Source organism: Gorilla gorilla, chromosome 23, assembly GCF_029281585.2.
Source record: "Gorilla gorilla gorilla isolate KB3781 chromosome 23, NHGRI_mGorGor1-v2.1_pri, whole genome shotgun sequence".
NCBI lineage: Eukaryota > Metazoa > Chordata > Mammalia > Primates > Hominidae > Gorilla > Gorilla gorilla.
In genome coordinates, this window is record NC_086018.1 from 35,610,683 (window position 1) to 35,636,703 (window position 26,021).

At 56.4% G+C, this 26,021-nt stretch overlaps 1 protein-coding gene across 6 annotated transcripts; it reads left to right on the forward strand.

The window, feature by feature from the left end:
* The first annotated feature begins 876 nt into the window (after positions 1-876).
* Positions 877-25,935, forward strand: GGA1 (golgi associated, gamma adaptin ear containing, ARF binding protein 1). 6 transcript variants are annotated; one of them, XM_019018234.3, is made up of 18 exons: positions 1,405-1,568; positions 6,581-6,665; positions 8,408-8,615; positions 9,304-9,379; positions 10,824-10,922; positions 12,612-12,735; positions 13,183-13,283; positions 13,983-14,063; positions 15,662-15,802; positions 15,887-15,968; positions 17,303-17,410; positions 18,138-18,290; positions 21,794-21,858; positions 22,330-22,502; positions 23,269-23,465; positions 24,362-24,531; positions 24,771-24,881; positions 24,967-25,935. In XM_019018234.3, exons 5-18 carry the CDS (start codon positions 10,839-10,841, stop codon positions 25,075-25,077), a joined length of 1,701 nt encoding a protein of 566 aa, XP_018873779.1. In that variant the 5' UTR covers positions 1,405-1,568; positions 6,581-6,665; positions 8,408-8,615; positions 9,304-9,379; positions 10,824-10,838; the 3' UTR covers positions 25,078-25,935. The 6 variants fall into 6 exon arrangements, with proteins under 6 accessions (XP_018873776.1, XP_018873780.1, XP_018873777.1 ...); XM_019018231.3 differs by lacking the exons at positions 1,405-1,568; positions 8,408-8,615 and adding an exon at positions 877-1,317; XM_019018232.3 differs by lacking the exon at positions 8,408-8,615 and having other exon boundaries at positions 1,385-1,568.
* The last annotated feature ends 86 nt before the right edge of the window (positions 25,936-26,021 follow it).

Genomic DNA, 26,021 nt, shown 5'->3' on the forward strand with positions numbered 1-26,021 from the left:
AATAGATATCTATTTGCAGATATCTGGGAGCCGTACTGAAATACTTCCAATTCCCTGGACTCATCCTTTTTTTTTTTTTTTTTTGAGGCTGAGTCTCGCTCTGTCGCCCAGGCTGGAGTGCAGTGACGCAATCTCGGCTCACTGCAACCTTCACCTCCCAGGTTCAAGCGATTCTCCTGCCTCAGCCTCCTAAGTAGCTGGCACTACAGGCACGCCCAGATAATTTTTTTAATTTTATTTTTAGTAGAGACGGGGTTTCACCGTGTTAGCCAGGATGGTTTCGATCTCCTGACCTCGTGATCCGCCCTCCTCGGCCTTCATCCTACTTTTTCTCCCTGAATATCTTTTCGCACCAGCTCTACGTGGAGAAATCCGACTGTCTTTGAGCCAAGTACAGTATCACTTTCTCTTGAAACCTCCCCTGACACGACCCCTCCCCTGACAACACCCCCACCCACCCCACCCCAGTTTGGGGGAGGAGCCCCCTCCTTTGTTCCCACTACCCCGTGGGCTTCCCCTATCACACTGTAATAAATATCTGGCCTTGTCTATCTCCTTCTTGTGCCCATCACAGAGCAAAGCAAATACAAAGAGTTCATTAAACGTTTGCTGGATGAATGGAGGAGACGGCACAGGGTTCAGGCTCTGCTACTTGTGCGGCCTCAGGCCGACTAATTATCTGGTGGGTTTGTTGTAAGGAGTCAGAACTAAATGGATTAATTACAAATAGTGCTTAGGACAATGCCCAGAATACTGTAAGCAGTCAAGAAACTGATTTATTTTCGTCATTTTCACAGCGGCCAAGGTACATAAGGATGTACCTTATCGCCCTTTTAAGGGACTCTCCCACGTTCGAACTCTAAGCGGAAGTATCCGCTCAGGGCTCCGGAAGTGGCCTCAGAGCCCCTCAGCAACATGCCCGCAGAGAATTCTTCCGGAGGCGGTCACAGACATCTCCATGACGCAGAACGAGTTAGAGCGTCCCTTGGGGTTTCCATGGTGCTGCCCTTAGCCTCCAGTATCTCCGCTTCCTCTCCCGCCTGAGCGCCGGGAACGGAAAAGCAGGCGGCCGGTCCCAGCTGCGACGTAGACGCCGCGTAGGGGAGGGGTTGGGCGAGTAGGTGACGCTCTAGGCGAGCTCGTTGGCCCCTCTATGGTGCCGAGCGCGCCCGTTCGGACGTTGCCCCTTTAATCGGCAGAGGGCGGTGCCCAGGAGGTCCCGCGAGAGCTGCGGGGGGCGGGGGGGCGGTGCCGAGGCTGGGGGCCGGTGGCGGATGGAGCCCGCGATGGAGCCGGAGACTCTGGAGGCGCGAATCAGTGAGTGTCCGGGAGGGGCGCGGGCCGGACCGGAACCGGAACCGGGGGCACGAGGCGGGCCCCTTCCCGGCGGGGGCGGGGTACGGGTCGCCCCCTCCTCACGCCCCGCCCCCGGCCCGGGAGGGGCGGTGTCCTCAGTCGGCCCTTCAGACCCTGGAGCTATGGAGGACCCCGGCCCCTGCGCGGTCCAGCGGTGGGAGCGGGCGCCGCCCACCTGTCGGATCCCTGGGCCACGACCCCTGGGACGGCGAGTGAGCTGCGCCGGGAACCCCCGGGACGGAGAAAGCAGCCTCCAACCCCCAAGGCTCACATTGCTTCACGGAGTAGCGGCCCGGGGAAGGAGCACGCGAGCGGTCCCCCGGGGTTGCATCTCACACCCGGGAGGGAGGGACCCTACTATTTTCAGGCCCCGAATCCTCCACTCTCTGGCTGGCTCTGCATGGCGTTCCTGGAGCCCGCAAGTAGTCACATTTGCTCATTACCCCGTCCTGGAAGGGAGGACCCACTGCCCCATTTGATTCCTCCCGCCGCTCCCAGTCTCTAGCCACACAGTGAGAAACCCCCGCACCCTACAGGCTTGGGAGAGTCTTAGACTCCAGAAGTATTAATAATTCCAAGCTCCCTGTCACTCCCTTCAGCCTAACCCCTCAGTCTCCAAGATGCCTTTCCCAGCTCTTGCTGAACTTCCTTCAAAGGCTTCTACACCCCTTTTTTTCTTGTTTCTCCTCAGACGTAGCTTCCTATTGCTTAGGCTTCCTAGCCCCCAAACCCTCCACCTGAGCTCCTTAACCGACAGCCCTGATGATCCCCTGCTCTCACAGCCCCGCTCCTGGACTCTGCCTCTGAAAGCCGTGGCTGGCTTCTCCCTGGTCTAGTGAGGGTTCTCTCCCAAGGCTTTAACTGCTGTTGGGACCCCGTCGTTGCCAGGGCCTCAGGGAACCCTCTTGGACCCGGGCACACCGGCAACTGTCTAGCGTGGTTTGGGGTCATGGCCGGCCCCTTTTAAGCCAGGCTTGAGCAGAGTTGAACCATGAGGTTGGCCCCAGAACCAAACCTCTAGGGATGTTTCAGAGTCATCCTAGCCACCAGAGGGGCAGGGGGTGGAAAAGGGGCACTCAGCAGCCCTTGACCGTTGTGAACGCCGGAAGTGTCCGCCTGGGTCTCAGCAGCAACTGGGCTGGGGGGATGGGTGGGCCCCTGGCTAACTGATCTCAGACACAGGACTTGAGCTGTGGGTCATACAGAACATTCTCAGGTTTAGAAACAGTGGCGGTTTTCTGAGAGTCCAGAGAGTCTAGAACCAGGCAGAAGTTAGAGATACCTGGGTTTGGCTGGGCCCTGACACACTGGGGCTGGGATTTTCTCCTTTCCTTCCCCCTTTGTGTCCTAGCAGAATTGTAAGATCTTTCCTCTTCCCTTGTGGAGGCTGGAGGTAAAGGGTAGCTGCTGCTTTTTTTTTTTTTTAGACGGGTTTTCGCTCTTGTCACCCAGGCTAGAGTGCAGTGGCACAATCTCAGCTCTCTGCAACCTCCACCTCCCGGGTTCAAGTGATTCTCCTGTCTCAGCCTCCCGAGTAGCTGGAATTACAGGTGCGCGCCACCATGCCCAGCTATTTTTGTATTTTTAGTAGAGATGGGCTTTCACCATGTTGGCCAGGCTGATCTCGAACTCCTGACCTCAGGTGATCCGCCCATATAGGCCTCTCAAAGTGTTGGGATTACAGGCGCTAGCCACTCATCCGCCCACGTCGGCCTCTCAAAGTGTTGGGATTACAGGCCACCGCGCCCGGCCTAGTGAGGTAAATGATGTTATTGCCAGCACTATAGAGTGGCAGGGTGGAGTCTTACCCTGTTGTGAAACACCTCCCTCCCTCTCTAGGTGTTCTCCCCAACTGCCTGCTAGGGAGGGTACTCCCCTCAGGTAGAATTAAGAGGGCTGAGGGTCAGGGGCCATGGGCCAAGGAGGTCAGTCAGATCTCCTTGGATCTGGAGGCCCTGGCTTTCAGCCAGATGCAGGGGGAGAAAGATGATGTCTCATGATGCCAGCGCTTCCTCTTCACTGGCGTCTGACCCAGGAGCAGTCCAGAATCAACTTCTCTGACCTCACTCCAACTCACGTGTCTTTGACACTTTAAGGGACTTCCTGTTTTAGGGTCTTCTGGCTGGGTGTCATTGAATGGGCAGTGATTCTCTAACTTTAGACTGATGTTCCCCAGCCTTTGTTTGGGGACTCGGAGGCAGAGTAGACAGTTACCCTTACCCCTGGGTTGGGGAGGGTCATATTCCTGGTATCCCCAGGAGGTCAACAGGGGCTTCATTTTTCTGAGGGACTAGAGGGTCTTGTGGAGCTCCTGGGACAGAGATCTAGATCCAGAGAGAACATTCGTCCTTCCGATCTCAGCTCAGCTGAGAGCCCTCCCAGAGAGCAGCCCCCACCCCCCAGGCTGTCTGCACTTCTCCTTGCTATGCTTTGCTCTGTAACATTTTGCAACAGTCTGCAGTACACGGGGTTTGTTAATCTGAGTATTCATTGTTTCTCTTCCTGGGCAGTGAACTTGAGGAGGGCAGGGATTTTGTCTGTTCACTGCTGGAGCCCCAGCACCCAGAATACTTAAATCTGAGTTGGATGAATGGCGGCCAGCCACTGGGATTCCAGGGCTTTGGGCCCCCTGCCATAACATATGGCCCAGGGCAGGCGCCACATGCTGGGTCAGTCCCCAGCCTCCTGTCCACAGATCCTTCTCTGTTCTACCTCCTGGGCTGTGTCCTTCCACACCCTCAGCTCGGTGCTCAGGCATGGGCAGAACTGGCTGGGAAGGGGTGGTGCTTAGAAGTGGGCTGTGGAGAAATGAAGATCGAGCTCTGGCTGCCCCCATGGCCTTCCCATGCAAAAAGTATTTTGTCAGCCAAAATCAATATTTCGGTCAGGCACAGTGGCTCATGCCTGTAATCCCAGCACTTTGGGTGGCCGAGATGGGTGGATCATTTGAGGTCAAGAGTTTGAGACCAGCCTGACCAACATGGTGAAATTCCATCTCTACCAAAAATACAAAAAAATTAGCTGGGCATGGTGGTGGACGCCTGTGATCCCAGCTACTCTCAGGAGGCTGAAGCAGGAGAATCGCTTGAACCCAGGAGGCTGAGATTGCAGTGAGCCGAGATCTTGCCACTGCACTCCAGCCTGGGCAACAAAGCAAGACTCTTTCTCAAAAAAAAATAAAAACAAAAAAATACAGGCCGGACGCAGTGGCTCACACCTGTAATTCCAGTACTTTGGGAGGCCGAGGCAGGTGGATCACGAGGTTAGGAGATCAAGACCATCCTGGCTAACACAGTGAAACCCCGTCTCTACTAAAAATACAAAAAAAAAAAAAAAATTAGCTGGGCGTGGTGGCAGGCACCTGTAGTCCCAGCTACTCGGGAGGCTGAGGCAAGAGAATGGCGTGAACCTGGGAGGCAGAGTTTGCAGTGAGCCGAGATCATGCCACTGCACTCCAGCCTGGGCGATAGAGCGAGACTCCGTCTCAAAAAAAAAAAAAAAAATACAGCCGGGTGCGGTGGCTCACACCTGTAATCCCAGCACTTTGGGAGGCCAAGGTGGGCAGATCACAAGGTCAGGAGATTGAGACCATCCTGGCTAACATGGTGAAACCCTGTCTCTACTAAAAATACAAAAAAAAATTAGCCGGGCGTGGTGGCGGGTGCCTGTAGTCCCAGCTACTCGGGAGGCTGAGGAAGGAGAATGGCATGAACCCGGGAGGCGGAGCTTGCAGTGGGCCGAGATCGTGCCACTACACTCCAGCCTGGGCGACAGCGCGAGACTCGTCTAAAAAAAAAAAAAAAAAATTCCGTATTTCATTCCAGCTTTACAAGATGGGGAAATGGAGGTTCAGGGAAGCATGTAACCTAGATTGTTGTTTAACCAGTATTGGGGGTTAAAGGGGTAGCTGTCTGGTCGTGTTTACACCACTTCATGTAGACCTGTTGGCCCTCTTTCCTTGCCACTATGCATTTCTGGATTCAGACTTCCCCAGAACCTCACCCTTTGCCTGCCCTTAGCTGACTGCTCATTCATTTGCCAAGGGGAGACAGGTGTGGACATGAGTGGCTGGGATGCAGTGCCGTAGCAGGCTGGGGGACACAAAAGAGAACTGACCCAGCACTGCTACCCTGGGCAGGAGTAGAGGATTAGGGAAGGGGACACCGGAGCCACTCCCAAGGGAATGAAGGCTTTCTGAACCTGGTGTGATGGTAAGACTCACACTCCTTACTGAGGCCCCTCATTCTTTGCCTCGTGTGGTTACCCGCATCTTTCCTGCCCATATAGCCATGCGTGGGTCAGAGGTGTACCAGCTCCAGCCTGGGTGACTCCTCCTGGTCCCTGCTTGTGTGTTGCCTCTTCCAGGCAGCCTCCTCAGCCCCAAACTGAACTGAGTCCCCTCCTCTGTGTTTCTTTTTTGTTTGTTTGTTTGAGACGGAGTCACCCAGGAGTCACCCAGAGTCCCAGCTCTGTCACCCAGGCTGGAGGGCAGTGGCGAGACCTCGGCTCACTCCAAGCTCCGCCTCCCGGGTTCACGCCATTCTCCTGCCTCAGCCTCCCAAGTAGCTGGGACTACAGGCACCCGCCACCAAGCCCGGCTAATTTTTGTATTTTTAGTAGAGATGGGGTTTCACCGTGTTAGCTAGGATGGTCTTGATCTCCTGACCTCGTGATCCACCCACCTCAGCCTCCCAAAGTGCTGGGATTACAGGCATGAGCCACCGCGCCTGGCCCCTCCTCTGTGTTTCTACAGCTCCTTGGCTTCCCTCTGTCACACGTTATTGAGAACCTAGCTTCCCTTGGCCCACTTCCCGGCTACACAGCTCCTTGAGGGCGGGACTATGATTTTTTTCTCCCTTACTTCTGGATCTCCTCTGAGCATAAATTTCATGAGAATTATGGAGACACTGTTCTCAGCAGAATCAGAGGAGATGGGGCTGGCGTGATGGGTCCAGCTGCAGGGGTGGGAGGAGTGGGGAGGAGGGGAAGGGCCCTGACCATAGTCTCTAAAAGTGGGGCCCTTTGGAGGGCAGCTGTGCTCATCTGTCTGTCTACAGCCACACTCAGGTCTTGAGGCTGTCTGGGCAGGAAGGCAGGGGGAGAGCTTTCCCACGTGCTCAGTCACACTCCTCTCCCACTCCTGACCACACCTTTGCCAGGGTCAGGAGTGGAAGAGCAGGAATCCCACTGCCAGGCCACAATGACCCCAGCTCTCCTCTTCCAGATAGAGCCACGAACCCCCTGAACAAGGAGCTCGACTGGGCCAGCATCAACGGCTTCTGCGAGCAGCTCAACGAGGACTTTGAGGGGTAGGTGGCCATCCCCACTTGTTTGCACTGCCCTGCACTCTCCAGAACCCAGTCTCGGGTACAATGGCCTGGGTGGGTGGAGACCCGGTTTTCATTCTGAACGTATTCACAAAGCGATGAGGATGGGGCACTTGGCACTGAATGCTGTTTGGGTGTCACTCTCTGGGGTGGGCCTTGCTGGATCCATTTAACAGGTAAAGAAATCAAGGCTCAGAGGACTCAGATCTGCCCCCACATCTCACAGGGAGAAAATGCTAGTCCTGAGCTTGGTAAGACCCAGGCCTGCTGGACCCGCAGCCAGTGCTTTGTGGGGAAAGGCCCCCCAGAGGGAGAACTGCATGTTCCCCAATTGGGAGGAGGCCAGTAGGCCCTTTGCTCAAGGAAGAACCAGAACTACCTGTGTTAGAATCACCTAGAATGTTGGCCAGGCACAGTGGCTCATGCCTGTAATCCCAGCACTTTGGGAGGCCGAGGTGGGTGGATTACCTGAGGTCAGGAGTTTGAGACCAGCCTGGCCAACATGGTGACACCCTGTCTCTACTAAAAATGCAAAAATTAGCTGGGCATGGTGGCACGTGCCTGTAATCCCAGCTACTCAGGAGGCTGAGGCAGGAGAATTTCTTGAACCCAAGAGACAGAGATTGTAATGAGCCGAGATTGCGCCACTGCCCTGCAGCCTGGGCAGCAGAGTGAGACTCTGTCTCAAAAAACAAAACAAAGAATTACCCAGAATGCTTGTCAGAAATGTACATTCTTAGCCAGGCATCGTGGCGCACACCTGTAATCTCAGTTACTGGGGAGACCAAGGCGGGAGGATCCCTTGAGGCTAGCCTGGGCAACATAGCGAGACATCATCTCTTAAAAAATAAAAAAATAGGCCAGGCATGGTGGCTCACGCCTGTAATCCCAGCACTTTGGGAGGCCAAGGCAGGTGGATCACCTGAGGTTGGGAGTTCAAGACCAGCCTTACCAACACAGAGAAATCCCATCTCTACTAAAAATACAAAAAAAATTAGCCGGGCATGGTGGTGCATGCCTGTAATCCCAGCTACTCGGGAGGCTGAGGCAGGAGAATTGCTTGAACCCAGGAGGTAGAGGTTGCAGTGAGCCAAGATCATGCCATTGCATTCCAGCCTGGGCGACAGAGTGAAACTCCGTCTCAAAAAATAAGTAAATAAATAAATAATAAAAAATAAGGCCGGGTGTGGTGGCTCACATCTATAATCCCAGCACTCTGGGAGGCTGAGGCAGGTGGATCACAAGGCCAACGGATTGAGACCATCCTGGCCAACATGGTGAAACCCCATCTCTACTAAAAATGCAAAAATTAGCAAGGTGTGGTGGTGTGCGCCTGTAGTCCCAGCTACTCGGGAGGCTGAGGCAGGAGAATCGCTTGAACCCGGGAGGCTGAGGTTGCAGTGAGCCAAGATTGCATCACTGCACTCCAGCATGGTGACGGTGAGACTCCATCTCAAAAAAATAAATAAAATAAAGTAAATGCACATTCTTGGGCTGCCCCCAGACTCGACTGTCCAGTGGGGGGTTGGGAGTGGACATTCTTTTTATTTTTTTTTTGAGATGGAGTCTCGCTCTGTCGCCCAGGCTGGAGTGCATTGGCGCGATCTCGGCTCACTGCAAGCTCCGCCTCCCGGGTTCACGCGGTTCTCCTGCCTCAGCCTCCCCAGCAGCTGGGACTACAGGCGCCTGCCACCACACCTGGCTAATTTTTTTGTATTTTTTAGTAGAGACGGGGTTTCACCGTGTTAGCCAGGATGGTCTCGATCTCCTGACCTCATGATCCACCTGCCTCGGCCTCCCAAAGTGCTGGGATTACAGGCATGAGCCACCGTGCCCAGCTGGGAGTGGACATTCTTAGTGGGCTCCCCAGGCGATACTAAAGTTTCGGGACCACAAACAGCGGTGTGTGTGCTTTGGAGTCGTGCTGCTTGGGTATGAGTCCCGTCCCCTCTCTTAGCTGAGTATCCTTGGGTGAGTGGTTGCCTCTGAGTGTCAGTTTCTTCACAGTTGAAGGAACTTCCCACGGTGAGGCGAGAATGACCGTGCTGCCTGCCTTATGCAGCTTAGGCAGGAAAGTGCATGTGAGCCTCCTCACACATGACCAGTTCAGCACATGTGAGCTCTTACCGTCACTGGTGACGGGTCTTTTACAGTCTAGTAGATGATGTCACCACCTCCACCATGAAGCTGCTCTGATTTGCCACAGCAGAACGTCCTTTGCCACCTTGAGTTCCCAGGGAACTGTGTCTGCCCGTCTCTCATGGCATATTGTAATTGTCTCTATGGCAAGCCAAGCCAAGGACGTGACACATCAGAGTTCTTAGGCCAGCCCAGGAGCTGAGCTCACACCTTTTGAAGGTCCCTGCCTGCAGTCTCTGTCTGGCCCTGCCCTGCCACAATCTCAGGCCATATCTGATCTGGAGAGGGAGCTGGGCCTTTGCATATGCCTGCAGAAACCTTAGAGGGCTGAAGTCTCGGCGGCGGGCTGGGGTGGTGACCCTCCCCTAGGGCGACCAGGGCCCCTTGGAGGAGGGCTGCAGTCCCAGCGGCCTGGGGTCGTGGCCCTAGGGTGACCAGGACTCCGTGGCGACTCTGGCTCTGTGTTGTTCCTCCCACCCAGGCCTCCACTCGCCACCCGGCTGCTGGCCCACAAGATCCAGTCCCCACAGGAGTGGGAGGCGATCCAGGCCTTGACGGTGAGAAGGGGAGAGGCCACCATCCATCCCCCGCCATGTGACGACACCAAGGGAGGCCAAGACTGAGGTTCTTGGGGTCCATAAGGCTCTTCAGAGCCCAAGAGAGTTGTGCTAAGATGGCCCAGGATGGAGGTCCGGGCCTGCCCCAAGGGTCCCACCACAGCCAGCAGGCTGGCCTCCCACCCCAGCATCCATACACATAGGCCTGTTGCTGAGGGAAGGCCCTCTAGGGTCATCTGGTCCAGGGGTTCCTTGCTTCGGCTGCACATCGGCTGCCTCTCCAGGAAGCGTGTTCAACACATGGAATCAGGGCTCCACCCAGACCTGCCGAGGCCACACTCTTGGAGTATCTGCATCCAGAGATCTGCACGTTTGTAAAGCTAAGGGGTGGTGCTTGGGCTCAGGCCTGAGGTTTTGCATCTGTTCAATAGCAGTGGAGAGAGGGGTGTACTGTCTGTGGCCCCCAGCATGGGCCACATACCAACCCACCATGGAGCAAAGCTGATTTTAAGTGGTGGTAGAGATACAGTTTCTCTTTTAATACTTACGTGTTTAGTTGGGTACAGTGGCTTATACCTGTAATTTCAGCACTTGGGGAGGCCAAGGCAGGAGGCTTGCTTGAGGCAAGGAGTTCAAGGCTACAGTGAGTTATGATTGTGCCACTGTACTCCAGACTGGACAACAGAGTGAGACCCCATCTCTAAATAATAATCATTATTGTTACATATTTGTTTTAACATTTTTTTCTCAAGTATAACTAGTCCTGTGATTTCATAGATGTAGCTTAGGGTAAGACCAAGGTAGATGTTGCCTATATAAGGTTTTTTTAAAAAAGGAAAAATAGGCCGGGCTGGTGGCTCACTCCTGTAATCCCAGCACTTTGGCAGGCTGAGGCGGGCAGATCACCTGAGATCAGGAGTTCAAGATCAGCCTGACCAACATGGAGAAACCCCATGTCTACTAAAAATAAAAAATTAGCGAGGCGTGGTGGGCGGGTGCCTGTAATCCCAGCTACTTGGGAGGCTGAGGCAGAAGAATCATTTGAACCCAGGAGGCAGAGGCTACAGTGAGCCGAGATCGTGCCACTGCATTCCAGCCTGGGCAACAAGAGTGAAACTCTGTCTCAAAAAAAAAGAAAAAGGAAAAATAGTACGAAAATAATGTACAGTTGGTACTCAGATGTGGGGCCTAAGCTATGACTGGGACTAGAGCATTGCTACAGGTTGGGCATTGCTGGGCACTGTAGGTCGCCTGACCCTATCTCCCATGGGAGTGATGACCAGTCCCAGAGGCCTGTGTGACTCTGAATCTTCCAACCTCACAGGCCATTCCCTCCCTTCTGAAAGCCCACCCATGGGCTTCTGGCCCCTGTCCAAGGTGTGGGAGGGAGGCCACGGCCTCTGATGCCCCTGGGCGTCCCCTCCCATCCCCCCTCCCTGCACAGGTGCTGGAAACATGCATGAAGAGCTGCGGCAAGCGGTTCCACGACGAAGTGGGCAAGTTCCGCTTTCTCAACGAGCTCATCAAGGTCGTGTCTCCCAAGGTTGGTGCCCCCAGCCCAAGCTCAGACCTGCCCTGTCGGATGTGGGGAGAGGAAAGAGGACCTTCAGATTGTGGAGCGACTTTTCCAGGGAGCCTCCCACTGGGGTGTCACCTCAGCCCCCCATTAGAACTCAGACCTAGGAAAAACACAGATCTCTTCTCACAGTCCTCTCATACCTGATTCTGGGACAGCCTGGGGTCTCGGAGGAGTGTTTCCAGGCTGGCCAGGGGCGGGGCAGCCATGGAGCTGCCCGGTGCTTAGGAAGAAATGATTCCAGAGAATACATAAGCTGACAGATGGCTGTATGTGTCAGCCATCTCTGGCCTGAAATCACTCCCTGTGGACCTGGCCACAGAACCCTACCTGGTCTCTGGCAGGTTTCCCTGTCCCCACCACACAAGAGCAACCTCCCTGGACTTCAGCATCCAAGGTCACAGACCTGAGTGATGGAGCCTGCTGGCTCCAGACGGGCCATCCCCGGCTCAGCCCAAGGAGCCTTCCCAGAGACCATGAATATTTCTTTTTCTTTATTTTTTTGAGATGAAGTCTTGCTCTGTCACCCAGGCTGGAGTGCAATGGCATGATCTCCACGCTCCACAACCTCCACCTCCTGGGTTCAAGCAATTCTCCTGCCTCAACCTCCCAAGTAGCTGGGATTGCAGGCGCACGCCACCATGCCCGGCTAATTTTTTGTATTTTTAGTAGAGATGGGGTTTCACCATGTTGGCCAGGCTGGTCTCGAACTCCTGACCTCATGATCCACCTGTCGTGGCCTACCAAAGTGCCAGGATTACAGGCGTGAGCCACCATGCCTGGCTTACCTACCGTGAACTTTTTTTTTTTTTTTTGACAAGGAGTTTCACTCTTGTCACCCAAGCTGGAGTGCAATGGCGCGATCTCAGCTCATTGCACCCTCCACCTCCCAGGTTTGAGCAATTCTCCTGCCTCATCCTCCAGAGTAGCTGCAATTATAGGCGCCCACCACCAAGCCTGGCTAATTTTTTATTTTTAGTAGAGACAGGGTTTCACCATATTGGTCAGGCTGGTCTTGAACTCCTGACCTCGTGATCCACTGCGTTGGCCTCCCAAAGTGCTGGGATTACAGGCATGAGCCACGGCCTCCAGCCTACTGTGAACATTTCTTAAGCTGTTTGAGTGACAGCCCACCCCCTTGGCCCTTCCTTGCTCAGACCCATCCTTTGACCAGAGCTACTGAATGATCCATATGGCCTCCCATTCTCCTCCCAACAGGGGACTGTGGTGTGAGAGCCACTTTCCCCAGCCCAGTTTGCTGCTAGGAAACGGAGAGTAGGCCCAGAGCCTCCCAGTTCCACCCTCACCCCTCCCTGGGCAGCCTGGAGACCTCTGGCTCCTCTTTCCTGGAATGTCAAGGCTAAGTCCCCAGAGCCGACTATGAGCAGGCCTGTCCCTCATGTCAGTTCTGCATCCTCACCATGGTGCCATCTAGCAGGTGGGGAAACAGACACTGAGGGCTGACCCAGCTAATAAGTGGCAGGAGTAGTAGGTGAACTCAGTCTACCCCAGGCTGGTTGGGCGGGGCTGTGAGGACCCTGTAGGCTAGAGGGCTTCCCGGGGAGTCCTGGGGAGGCAGTAGGGTGTGGACAGGGCTTGAGGCTGAAGTGAGTGGGGCCGGGCAGTATCAAAGGCCTCCCCACTGTGTCCCTGAAGTATCTGGGCTCTCGGACATCGGAGAAGGTGAAGAACAAGATCTTGGAGCTCCTCTACAGCTGGACAGTGGGCCTGCCCGAGGAGGTGAAAATCGCAGAGGCCTACCAGATGCTAAAGAAGCAGGGTGAGGCACACAGAGGGTGGAGGGTGACCAGGGCCTGCCTTCCCCTCCCCCACCATGAGCTGGGGCTGCAGCGGCTTCAGGGGCTTCTGAGCCAGCAAGGTCATGGGTCTGTCCTTTAACTCCTGGAGAAAGTACAGCTAGTGCGGCCTTCTGTGCTCTGCCTGAGGCTAGGTTGGGTGGAAAGAAGGTGAGTTCGAATCAAGCTTCCCCTCAAAGAGTGGTCTCCAGGGAGTGGCCTCAAAATATGGGTCCCCAAACCATCTCCCCCAGGCAATTTTGATGGAGTAGGTAGGAGTAGGCCCAGGCCACTAAGAGTCCAGAGCCAGCGTGCTGGCAAAAGACTGACGTCCCTCTTCTGTCCTACCCTTGCCTGCCCCCATCCCCATGTCACCCCTACCCCTGGGCCTGGGACATATTGACAGCCTTTCTGACACTCATCTAATCCAGGGATTGTAAAGTCCGACCCCAAGCTTCCAGATGACACTACCTTTCCCCTTCCTCCTCCACGGCCGAAGAATGTGATCTTTGAAGATGAGGAGAAATCCAAGGTGAGACTCCAAGGAGGCACATATGGGGACTCTGAGCCCAGGTGGGGGTCCGTGGGTTCTGACCTCTAGCTGCCCTGGCATCAGCCGTTGGAACAGAGGCACACACTGAGCCCAGGCATCGTTGTAGATGATGGGCGCTGTTTACTGGGCATTTAATATGTGCTGAGTATGTCCCATACAGCATCCCCACATTTAATAAACAGGAGTGTGTCTGGTGTCCCTGGAGTTTGTTTGAGGGTATTTTGACCTTTTCTATAAGAATTTCACTAATTTTTTGTTAAAAGTTAATAAAATTAAAACTTGTGGGTGAAAAGTTAAACAGCCCAGGAGGAGGTAAGATTAAAATAAAGAGGTTAAAGTAAAAGCTCCCTCTCCCTAGTCTTAGCCCCAGCCCTGGAGAGTGTCTACTGTTAAGGTTCTTGTACATTGTCCCAGAAAGGTTCTCAGCCATGGGGATATAAGGAGCACCATTTGTGGATTACTTATTTCTGCTAGGCGCTGTGGTGTGCACTTTACATGCAGTGTCTCCGCTGGCCTGTGGCCCCCCTATCAGGCATCAGTAAATTCTCACCATTTCAGAGAGCTTAAGTAACTTACTCAGGTCCCACAGGCAGGAAGCGGGGAGCCATCATGTGACTCCAGTCTTCTGACCCCTGGCCCAGGTGCTGCCCTCACGGTCACACCCCTCTGTCTCTGCAGATGCTGGCCCGCCTGCTGAAGAGCTCCCATCCCGAAGACCTCCGCGCAGCCAATAAGCTCATCAAAGAGATGGTGCAGGAGGTAGCGGCCGAGCCCAGAGCACAGGGAGGAGGCGGGATGGGGGTACTGAGCTGGGCCACCGAGATGGGGCTGTATGCGTCTTCACATGGAAGGAGCCCTGCAGTGACCCGGGCTGGCACAGCAGAGAAGCTGATGCTGGGGGACCAGGGTGTGCAGGGAAGGATTCCCGGCAGCCTGGGTGACTTGCTCTGGATGGGCCTTTGGGAGGCTGGCTACCTCTTCATCAAAAGTTAGAAATGAATTAGGCCTTAGTATATTTTTAAAAATACTAAGTATTTTTAAAATTACTTTTTAGTATTTAAAAATACTAATGAATATATGTAAGTATGTATACGTGTATGTATATGAGGAGACTTTTTTTGAGACAAGGACTCACTCTCTAGCCCAAGCAGGAGTACAGTGGCATGATCATGGCTCATTGCAGCCTCAACCTCCCGGGCTCAAGCAGTCCTCCCACCTCAACCTCCCAGGCCGCTGGCACTAAATACGTGTGCCACCACACCGGTATAGTTTTTGTATTTTTTTTTGTGGAGAAGGGGTTTCGCCACGTTGCCCAGGCTGGTCTGGAACTCCTGGGCTCAAGCAATCTGCCTGCCTCGGCGTCCCAAAGTGCTGGGATTACAGGCAGGAGCCACTGCCTGGCCAAATGTTTAATTTTTAAGTAAATATACATATGTTGCCTGGGTGCCTGCTGAAACTTTTTTTTTTTAATTGAGACAAGATCTCATCCTGGAGTGCAGTGGCACGATCATGGCTCACTGCAGCCTCGACCTCCTGGGCTCAAGCGATCCTCCCACCCACCTCAACCTCCCAAGTAGCTGGGACCAAAGGCACACGCTGCAGCGCCCGGCTAATTTTATTTTTTGTAGAGACAGCGTCTCCCTTTGTTGCCCAAACTAGTCTCTAACTCGTGGGCTCAATGACCCTCCCATCTCGGCCTCCCAAAGTGCTGAAAAAAAAGTTTCAAAGCTGGATGTGGTGGCTCATGCCTGTAATCCCAGCACTTTGGAGGCCAAGGTGGGAGGACTGTGTGAGGCCACTTTTCACTCTGCAAAGGAGGGGCACGCACAGTAAGCGGAGGGGCAGGGGAAAGCCGGGCTGCCTCAACAGCAGCCTTTGAAGTCACAGGCTCTCCCATCTGCCAGGCACCGACAGACACTGGAAGGGTCTTCCTGCTCGTTTCCAGGCTGTACCTGGTGACCACAGAGGTCCCCTTGCACTATGAAGTACAGGAACCTCCTTTGAAAGGGCAAACACAAGGAGGGCAAGAGTCACTGAGAACCACAGTGGAGGTCTAGGGCCCTGGGCCTTCAGAAGCACCTGGTGAGGGGTTTGGAAACCCAGGTTCCTGGGCCGTCTCTGAAGATCCTGATGAGCTTGTGCAGAGGCCTGGGCACTGGGGGCTTCTTGGACCAGCGTGCCCTTCCTAGGCATGAGGGGCTCCTCCTGGCAGGGCCTGCTGGAGCCCCACCCGGAGTGTGATCCCACAGTCACCCAGCTGTCAACCCAGATCCCAGCACACATTCTCTCAAGTGGCAGGGGGCAGTGCCTCGTCCAGGCCAAATGTTCTCAGGGGCCCTTGGCCAATGTGTCCCCAGGACCAGAAGCGGATGGAGAAGATCTCGAAGAGGGTGAATGCCATCGAGGAGGTGAACAACAATGTGAAACTGCTCACGGAGATGGTGATGAGCCACAGCCAGGGCGGCGCAGCAGCTGGCAGCAGCGAGGACCTCATGAAGGTGCACCTGCCTCCCTGCCTACCCCGCTCCCTGCCCACTCCACAGCCCACACGGACCCTGACCCGCCCACCCTGCTGCCCTCAGGAACTGTACCAGCGCTGTGAGCGGATGCGGCCCACGCTCTTCCGACTGGCGAGTGACACAGAGGACAATGATGAGGCCTTAGGTGAGCCCGGGGCAGGTGCTGAGGTCAGGTCCCTCCCTCTCCCTCCACCTCCTGCCCCCACCTCCCCCAGGCCCTGCTAAGTATCTGCAGTTGGAAGGAGCCACCACCAGGGGGCCCCCTTCTCCAGCACCGACCTTGGGTTTCTCCTCTCTGAGGACACAGAGCAGGGGCCGCCCCCCTGTTGAGAGGCCCTGTGGGCCAGCCCCCTTAACAGGCATCTTATTTACTGCCCGCAGCTGCACAGGAGGCAGACCCATCCCCTTTTCACAACTGGGGGTAAGGGAGGAAAATGACTTGCCCAGATCACAGAGCAGAACAGTGGCAGAGCCAGGGGAGACGGAGGGCCATCTGCCCCCAGACCTTCCTCCCTGGTGAGGGCTAATGGAAGCTAAGAGTGCATCCCACAGCCCAGGCAGTTCCAGACCTGAGCCTGACGGCTTCTGCCAGGGCCACATACCAGGTTCTTTTCCTTGATCTCTGCCCACGTGTCAGCCTGGGCCACTTGGGCTGCGGTCTGAGTACCATCCACTCCCTCATTAAGCACGAGCCCCACCCACAAGGCTCACTGCCCAGATTGCCCCACACCCTGGCACCCGGGCAGGCAGTGTTGCCGAGGGCCTGATTGGTGCCAGGCACTGTTCTAGGCCCTCAGGGATCTGGCACTGATCAAAGTTTGCAAAAGGCCGGGTGCAGTGGTTCACACCTGCAATCCCAGCATTTTGGGAGGCCAAGGTGGGAGGATTGCTTTAGTCCGGGAGTTCAAGACCAGCCTGGGTAACACAGAGAGACCCAGTCTCTATTTCAAATATATTTATATTAAAAAAAAAAAAAAAAGGTTGACAAAAGCTTCCTCATGGTAGTTTAGTGAGAGGAGACAGACAATAACCAAGTCCATGAGCACCGACAGTTTGTCACGGTGGTGAGTGGCATGGAGGAAGAGAAGCAGGGAAGGGATGAGGTGGTGCAGGAGGGATTTAGGACAGGCCTCCCTGAGGTGAGCCTTGGGTGAAGACCTGAAGGCAGTAAGGGATGAAGCCGTGCAGAGATCTGGGTCAGCCAGAGAGCAGAGCTGGAGTGGAGGCCTGGAGGCGGGAGCGGGCCCAGTGTGTTGAGACAGCCCAGGCAGTATGGCAGGGAGTGAATGAGGGAAGGGTGGGAGGTGAGACCAGGGAGGTGGCGGAGGGCCAGAGTCTCAGCAGACGAGATGGGCTGTTTCCCTGCCCCTTTCCCTTCCCCTCACACACAGGCTGTGATGGATGTGGGGTCCTCGTCCCCTGCCGCCCAGAGGCCCCCACAGTCCTTCAGCCTGGCCTCTCCCCTCCTGCCTGTTCCAGCGGAGATCCTTCAGGCCAATGACAACCTCACCCAGGTGATCAACCTGTATAAGCAGCTGGTGCGGGGTGAGGAGGTCAACGGTGATGCCACAGCCGGCTCCATCCCTGGTGAGGAGGTGGCAGGAGAGCTGGGAGGGCACCCATCAGGCTGGAGGGGCACAGAGAGTGCAGGGTGGTGTGCTGGTCTCAGAGTGGCTGGAATGACTGCCAGGGTGACCCTGGCCCCTTAAGATGGGGAAGGCCCCAGGGAGGGAGCTGGGGGTGAAGTCTGTGCCAAGCCTGCAGCTGTGGGGGAAGAAGTCTGGATGTTGGTGGGGGAGCTGAGGGTTTGGCGAGGACAGGCAGAAGAAGGAAGGCATTCTTTCATTTGACAAATCTGGCACCTGTTGTATAGGGCTAGATGACACCCCAGAGGCTTTATGTATCAGAAAATGCGAGGGGGGTTAGGAAAGTAAACATTACAGACTCAGGTCTAATAAGGGTAAGATGGCAGCCTTGGGGGGTCACAAAAGGGGTTAGAATTGGTTCTGTTAGGGAGAAGTGGAGATGGAGGCACTGCACGGAAGCAGCCAAGTTTCAGCAGGGCCTTAAGGATGGGTAGCAGTTTGCCCAGTAGAGCTAAGAAGGAAATACATTCCGGACAGAAGTACCATCATATGCCAAAGAGAGGTCCTGTTGAGCAGTTTCCAGGCAGGGGCTGGTGTGGCCAAGGAAGGGGAGGCAGGAGACCAGTGGTAAAGCATCGGGGGTTAGGTGTTGCTCCCCCGCAACCCCTGTGGACTCTGAGAGACACGTGTACACCCAGGACTTGCCAGCCTCTTCTTTCCCACCCCAGGGAGCACCTCGGCCCTGCTGGATCTCTCAGGCCTGGATCTCCCGCCTGCGGGCACCACCTACCCAGCTATGCCCACCCGCCCTGGCGAGCAGGCCAGCCCTGAGCAGCCCAGTGCCTCAGTTTCCCTGCTTGACGACGAGCTCATGTCTCTGGGTGAGGAAGGGGCCAGGCCTGGAGGAGGGCGGGCTCAGCAGCAGATGGGGCATGATCCCAGGGCCCACTCACAGCTAGCGGAACCACATACCCCAGGTGTGAATCCTGTGGGGCACGTGGATGAGCATTAGGCCCACTTCACAACTGAGGAAACCGAGGCTCGGGGAAGTTAGGAGCTTGTGCGAGGCCAGAGGGTGAGGCTGGCAACCTCTAAGCCGGCCTCGGATAAGCTAACCAGCATTCAGGCTCTGGCAGCCTGGGGGGAAACCAGGGGATTTCCCCGCAACAGGTTAGCGCCTGGAATTGAGAACTGTCTGGGCAAAAGTTCAGCAGTTTCTTCATCCACCAAGAGGAGAGGGAGGGCTCTGGGCTCCAGAGCACCCAGAGGCTCCAGAGAAGCCGAGGCCAGAGCGCGAGGGACTCGGTGATCCAAGCTGGTCCAGGGCCAGGCCTGCTGTTACTCCCGGGCAGGCTCCGGCTCCAGAGCCCAGCAGGGGCCAGGCTTACCCGGGGGGAAGCAGCAAAGCGGTCCCAGCTGCCCAAACCATTTCTGGGTTTCCAACTGCTCTCAGGGCAGCAGCCCCATCCGAGAGCTGAGATCAGAACAGCCTCCTCCTGAGAGCCACTGAAGGGATGAAGAGCAGATATGTTAGGGCCCCATCAAAGGAATCCTCAGGGATATGTTGGAAGCCAAGATTCAGACTGTGGTTTCCTGAGCCAGTTCTGAAGCAAAAACCAGACCCGAAGGCCTTGAAGAAATGATGGGGGCCCGGGGCGCCCTGGGCGGGGTCTGCCTGTGTTCCAGGAGTGCTTCCTTAGGTGGTGCCCACTACTGCACTCTGTCCTGTCTTAGGTGACCCTCACAGTCTCTGCAGGCAGGTGCCGTTAATAGCCCCACTGCACAATGAGGAAACCGCAGCACAGAAAGGCGCGGTGGCTCACGCCTGGAATCCCAGCACTTTGGGAGGCCGAGGCAGAGGGATTACTTGAGGTCAGGAGTTTGAAACTAGCCTGGCCAACATGGCGAAACCCCGTGTCTATTAAAAATACAAAATTAGCTGGGCGTGGTGGCACATGCCTGTAGTCCCAGCTACTGGGGAGGCTGATGCAGGAAAATTGCTTGAACTGGGGAAGCAGAGGTTGCGGTGAGCCGAGATGGCACCACTGCACTCCAGCCTGGTTGACAGAGCAAGGCTCTGTCTCACAAAAAAAAGAAAAAGAAAAGGAAAAAGAAAGGCTGGGTGACTTGTGCAGAAAGGGCTCTAGGACTTGAGCTGGGCTCTGATCCTGAAGCCACACTGTGAGCAGCTGGGGTGCTCTGACTTGTTGTTCATAAGCAAGGAAAAGGAAATGAGGACCCGGAGTGTGGAGGGAGAGCTGAAGGGGAAGGAGAGCTGAGGGGAAAGGAGGCCCAGTTGTGAGCTCCCTTTGTGAACCCAGCAGCCAGCACCCTCCCTGAAGCTGCTTACGAGCCCCATGCAGCCGCCCCCTCTTCATTCAGAGCCAAGGGTGACTGCAGGGAGAGGACCTTTACCCCATTCTACAGAGAGGTAAAGGATGGTCAAGGGACAGGAACGTTCATACAAGGTTTATCTTCCCCTGTGGAGCCAGCCCTGGGCGGCAGCTACCTGAGGGGCAGTGGGTGGGGAAGTACTGCAGGGCCACCAGCCCCCAGCCAGCAGCTGCAGCACCACCTCCACAGGAGAAGCGAGATGCAGCCGCACTTCCTGTCCCCGCACTGCACTGGCATAGTTCTGAGCCACCAGCTTCCTTCTGTTTTCCTCTCAGAGGCAAAGCATGGGGGCACAGGAGCCGGAAGTGCCAGGGCAGCCTGCAGCCTGGGCCTGGGGAATGGAGGAGACCCTGGGGCCACACAGGGGGCTGGTCCTCACTCTTCACGGCAGGGGTGGGAGACAGGTTCCTGTCCCTCAAGGAGGGTGTTCAGGCAGCCTTAACCTCCCCCGTCTCAAGTGATCCTCCCATCTCAGGCTCCTGAGTAGTTGGGACTACAGGTGTGTGCCACCACACCCGGTTAATTAGTTTATTTTTAGTAGACACACGGTTTCACCTGTGTTGGCCAGGCCGGTATTGAACTCCTGGCCTCAAGTGATCCACCCACCCTAGCTTCCTAAAATGCTGGGATGACAGGCATGAGCCACTGCGCCCACCTCTTTTTGGTTTTGAGATGGGGGTCTCACTATATTGCTCAGGCTGGTCTCAAACTTCTGGCTTCAACTAATCCTCCCATCTCAGCCTCCCAAGTAGATGGGACCACAGGCATTGGCTAATTTTTTTTCCTTTTATTCTTTAGGGGTAGAGTCTCTGTGCTGCCTGGGCTTATCTCAAACCCCAGCTTCAGCCTCCCAAATAGCTGGGATTACAGACATTAGCCACTGCACCTGGCTGGTGTCTCCATTTTACAGATGAGGCTGTCACCCCCCAATATCACACAACCAAGTGGCAGAGTTGTGTTCAAATGCTGGCAGTCAGGCCATGCTCTATCTGAGTCCAGACTCTGCCACTTTCCAGCTGTGTGTTCTCGGGCAGGTTATTTACCAACTCTGAGTCCATTTTCTTATCCCTAAAAGAGGGCTGAGAAGCTCACCCCTACCTTTGAAGGTTGTTTGAGGATTAAGCAAGACCAGCATCTGAAGGGCCTGAAGCATCTAGGGCATCATCAGTGCACTTTATCTCTGGCCTCTAAGAAGTGCATCTAGAAGAGACCCACTGTCACAGCTTCCTGGTACCCTCGCCTTTGCCTGTCAGGTAGCACTTCGGTTTGGACCTCACTTTTTCAGGATTTGTTGGAAACAAGATCCCTTATCTTCTCTAGATCAGATTTGGGGTGAACTTGGCTGACAGTATTCCAGGGCAGGCAGAGGTCAGGCTGGCTGGTGACCTGCTGCCTCCTTCCCATCGGCAGCTAGTTCTAGGGCCATCCACAGGGATCCCCAGCCCTCCATAGTACCAGTGAGCCTCACTGGCATGTGCCAGGGCCAAGAGGGCCTTCAGCGTCGCCTCCAGTCCAGCCCTGTCCTCATATTCTTGGGGACACTGTGGCTCAGCCAGCACGGTGCCTAGCCCACAGTCACCCAGCAGGCGTCCCTCGAGTGGGCCAGTGGCAGGCACAGAGCTGCTCTCCTTGCCTGGATGCATGAGGAAAGGAACCTCTTCTCCCTGCAGCCCAGCCCTGCAGGCTCTCTGCTGCCAGATGACGAGTGAAGATGAAAGTCCTGATGTCTATTGTCTGTGTGCACAGTAGCTTTGGAGTGGCCTGGCCGGGAAGAGGGGAAGCGTGTGTGGGGTCAGCACAAGGGGTTGCCGGGATCTTGGTTACTGGTTCTGCTCTGCTGTTGGTTCCCTCTGAAAGTGTGGGTTTCTCCCCTCCATGCTGAGCCTCAGAAAGGGGCAGGGAGCCCCATGCCAGCACACATGGCCCCTCGGCTCTCTGGCCTCTGCAGGGTCAGCCCAGCTCCTTCACCTCTCTCCTGCTTTCCCCTCAGGCCTCAGTGACCCCACACCCCCTTCAGGCCCAAGCCTGGATGGTACCGGATGGAACAGCTTCCAGGTAGGAGGGGACCACAAACTAGCCTGGCCTGTCCCAGTTCCAGGGTCAGGGCAGCTGGGACAAGCGGCCTGGAGAAACTAAAAGGATGGATGGGCTCTACTCAAGGGCCCAGGGCCAGGGGGTGGCCCAGGGGCCTGGAGACACCCACCCAGGGTACAGGGCCTCCCCTTACCTCCAGCTGTATCTTCCCCAAGTCTCAGCCTTGGGGCTGCAGCCCAGCCTTTGGGATTGGGATTGAGATGGGCAATCCCTCTTCCTTTCCCTTGAGGGTGACAGAGGTCCCTGGAATGTAGAACCCCCAACCAGATCCAGCCACCCTGCATCATGGACATGGGTGGTCTGGGGTCCCCACCTCTGTGGCTGCTTTCCCAGATGTCATTTGCAAGGAGGACACTGAGCCTCAGGGCAGGATCAGGTGATGCTGACGCCTCTCTAGACAGCCCCACCCCACCTGCATCCTTTTCCCCACAGTCGTCGGATGCCACTGAGCCCCCAGCCCCTGCTCTGGCCCAGGCCCCCAGTATGGAAAGCCGACCCCCAGCGCAGACATCCCTGCCAGCAAGCAGCGGTCTGGACGACCTAGACCTCCTGGGGAAGACCCTCCTGCAGCAGTCGCTGCCCCCGGAGTCCCAGCAAGTGCGGTGGTGAGGGCCCACCATGGCTGGCATGGGGTGGGGAGCACTCCCTGTTCCCACAAACCAGCAACTTCTCCTGGGCTTGTCCAGGCCCAGCAGGGAGAGGCTCGTTGCTGTCTTGTTCTGTAAGCAGCAGATGCCAAGCAGTGCACCTGCCTCTGGAAACACAACAGTGCCCAAGGCAGACCTGGGCCCATCTCACAGAGCACAGTTTATGGGACCTGGGCCCACTGGCCTGGCCTCCCCCCAGGTGTTCCCAGCTCCCTTGAGAAAGGTCCAGAGGGCCAGCAGAGGGGAGGACACTGGGCTGGAGTGAATAGGTGGGGTGCAGGGTGGAGGGAGAACACGAGCTGCTCCTTCTAAAGGTAAGACCCAAGGCCAGAGAGATAGCCACACGTGCCAGCCTTTCCTGTGCCCCTGATCTCTCCATCACCAAAGAATCACTTTTTCTTTTTTTGAGAGGGAGTCTCACCCTGTCACCCAGGCTGGAGTGCAGTGGCATGATCTCGGCTCACTGCAACCTCCATCTCCCAAACTCAAGCGATTCTCCTACGTCAGCCTCCTGAGTAGCTGGGACCACAGGTGTGCGCTACCACGCCCAGCTAGTTTTTTGTATTTTTTATACAGACCGGGTTTCGCCATGTTGCCCAGGCTGGTCTCAAACTCCTGAGCTCCAGCAATCTGCCCGCCTCAGCCTCCCAAAGTGTTGGAATTACAGGGGTGAGCTACCACGCTGGCCAAGAATCACTTCTTAATGCACTGTCCCCCGATTAAGGGAGAAGCAGCAGCCAGCCCCCCGGCTCACACTCCGGGACCTGCAGAATAAGAGCAGCAGCTGCAGCTCCCCCAGCTCCAGCGCCACCAGCCTTCTCCACACCGTGTCCCCAGAGCCCCCCAGGCCTCCGCAGCAGCCCGTACCAACCGAGCTCTCACTGGCCAGCATCACTGTGCCCCTGGAGTCCATCAAACCCAGTGAGTAGGGCTGGGGCAGGTGCAGGCTGGGCTGGGTCAGCTTGCTGCCCTGTCAGGAGCTCTGTCTGGGGAAGCTAGTAGGAAAGCAGGGCTCCCCTGGCTCTGCCACTGGCCAACCAGAGGGGAGCTCTGAACAAGGCCCTCCCCTTCCCAGGAGTCAGTTTCCTCATCTGCCCCAGAGCAATCAGAGGACTGCTGTACAAACTCCAGGCTTATATAAGCAAGAAGACCTCTAGGGAGTAGGCTCTGGGCCCCTTCCATCCCCAGGAAGGCAGGGCCCAGGACATAGAGAGGTTTGGGGTCTCCCCCAGATTACGGAACTGAACCATGATAAAGACCCAGATCCAAGGCTGGGTTTTTCCAGCCCAGGAGCAGTAAGGGGACCATGGCCCAGCCCCGGGCCCCAAGCAGACACATGAGGCCTGGTGGTCCTCAGCATTACCCTCTATGAGCTCCCTGTGACCAAAGACACTACCCCCACAGTGTCTCCCAGCAGTGGGCAGAGCTGCCCCTCTCACCAGTAGGAGAACCCTGAGCTCAGAGAAGGAGAGTGACTGCTGCAAGGTCACACAGCGTGAGACTCACCCTCACCAAGTCCCTCACCCCAGCACTCCAGGCAGCAGCCACACAGCATCGGGGGAAGCTGGGCTGTGACTCGGCTCTGGGGTGGGTGTCCTGCCTCCACTATCAGACTGGGGGTTCACCTGCCCTCTCTGGGCACCGCTCTGTGCCCCTGCCTGCACTGCCACCCAGGGTCCAGGTAAGGCCCCAAAGGAGGACTTTGCTCTTGTTGCCAGTACAGCAGCCAGCTCCTGAGGCGAGCCGGGTGGGGGCTGGGGGCTGAGCGGATGTGCTGCAGCTCAGCTGTCCCATCGCCCTCCCACCTTCTCCCACAGGCAACATCCTGCCCGTGACTGTGTATGACCAGCACGGCTTCCGCATTCTCTTCCATTTTGCCCGCGACCCACTGCCAGGGCGCTCCGACGTGCTGGTGGTGGTGGTTTCCATGCTGAGCACCGCCCCCCAGCCCATCCGCAACATCGTGTTCCAGTCAGCTGTCCCCAAGGTGACAAACCAGTCGGACAGGGCATGCCTCCCTCCTCTCAAGGCAGGGTGACATGGAGCTGGGTGGGGAGCCACCTGTCAGGGGGCAGGTCTCCCTCCCTTGCTGGGTGGTTGGTGTAGAAGGGACCAGAAGGACTGAGCCCCAGGATCCCCGGAGGGGAGCTGGCAGGCTGGGCCTGGTTCCTTGGAGCAGGACAAGCAGCCAGGGCTAGCTGTGCCCATCCTGCCATCTGCCCACAGGTTATGAAGGTGAAGCTGCAGCCACCCTCGGGCACGGAGCTGCCGGCTTTTAACCCCATCGTCCACCCCTCAGCAATCACCCAGGTCCTGCTGCTTGCCAACCCCCAGAAGGTAAGGGCCCCCCAGGCAGTGCTGCAGGGTGGGGGCGGCCACTTCTCCTCCTCTGACCCCTCTGCCTTTGCCATCTCTTCCCCAGGAGAAGGTTCGCCTCCGCTACAAGCTCACCTTCACCATGGGTGACCAGACCTACAACGAGATGGGGGATGTGGACCAGTTCCCCCCACCTGAAACCTGGGGTAGCCTCTAGAACAGAGAGGGGCTGGGGAGAGGAAGGGGCAGAGGGACCGGTCACTGTCCAGCCTGGAGGGAGGCATTGGTGGCCAAGGACACCCTTTGTTGCCCATGGCCATTCACCCCCAGGCCTGGTGCTTCTCCCCACACCCCTGTAGGCCTCAAGTGACTCTTCCCCCTCCTGCTCCGGCCCCGCCCCTGCTGAGCCAAACCCAGTAGGAGGCTGGGCCTGGGTTTGTGCTGCTGGGGTCTCCATCACTGGGACCTGGAGAGGGAGGGGCTGTGTAGCCTTGGAAGAACTTGGGTCATGGGGAGGAAGCACGGCTGTTGGGGAAGGGCCAGGACCTCAGGCCCAGCCCCAACCCCAGCTGGGGTGGGGTCTTCCCCACCTGTCTCTTATGCCTTATGGGAAGGCCCAGCCATAACTCGGGGGCCATGCTGGAGCTGGGGACCAGCTTAGGCCTCCTCCATAGGAACCCAGTGACTGGGGGGTGACGCCTACACCCCCAGCTATTTGCACTCTGGTGTGTGGTTTGACTCTGCTTTTCTTCCGGATTGGCCCTGTGGTCACAGCCTCAGGGGGCCAGGCTGGGGGAACCTCACCTGGCCCCTACTCCTCCTGGGGGTTTCCCTTTGCCATTGGGCCCCCTGAGGGACTGTGGGGGCTCAAGGGTAATGCCAGAGGCCCATGGCCTCAGCGAGGGGCTGTGGGGCGCCTAGAGTTCTCGGTGTGTCTCCTTCATTCATTGGCCTCTGCTGGGGCCTCCTATGGGTGTCTTACGTCTGTCCATCCATCTGTCTGTGGTCAGAAGTGGGGTCAGTGTGTGAGTGAGAGCAGGAGTATTTATGAAAATAAAACGTCGTTTTTCCTGGACCAGCTGCTCTCGTGGCCCTTTGGAGGTTGAGGGAGATGGGAGGGGTTGAGTCCATGTTCCCCAGGGCTGCCCTGTAGACCTCTCC

Bases quoted from the DNA above. Each gene is read 5' to 3' on its own strand.
- GGA1 (XM_019018231.3), top strand. From the start codon at position 1,275: ATGGAGCCCGCGATGGAGCCGGAGACTCTGGAGGCGCGAATCA. The intron at 9,380-10,823 runs GTGAGAAGGGGA...CTCCCTGCACAG, and splicing joins AGGCGATCCAGGCCTTGACG to GTGCTGGAAACATGCATGAA. The intron at 23,466-24,361 runs GTGAGTAGGGCT...CTTCTCCCACAG, and splicing joins CCTGGAGTCCATCAAACCCA to GCAACATCCTGCCCGTGACT.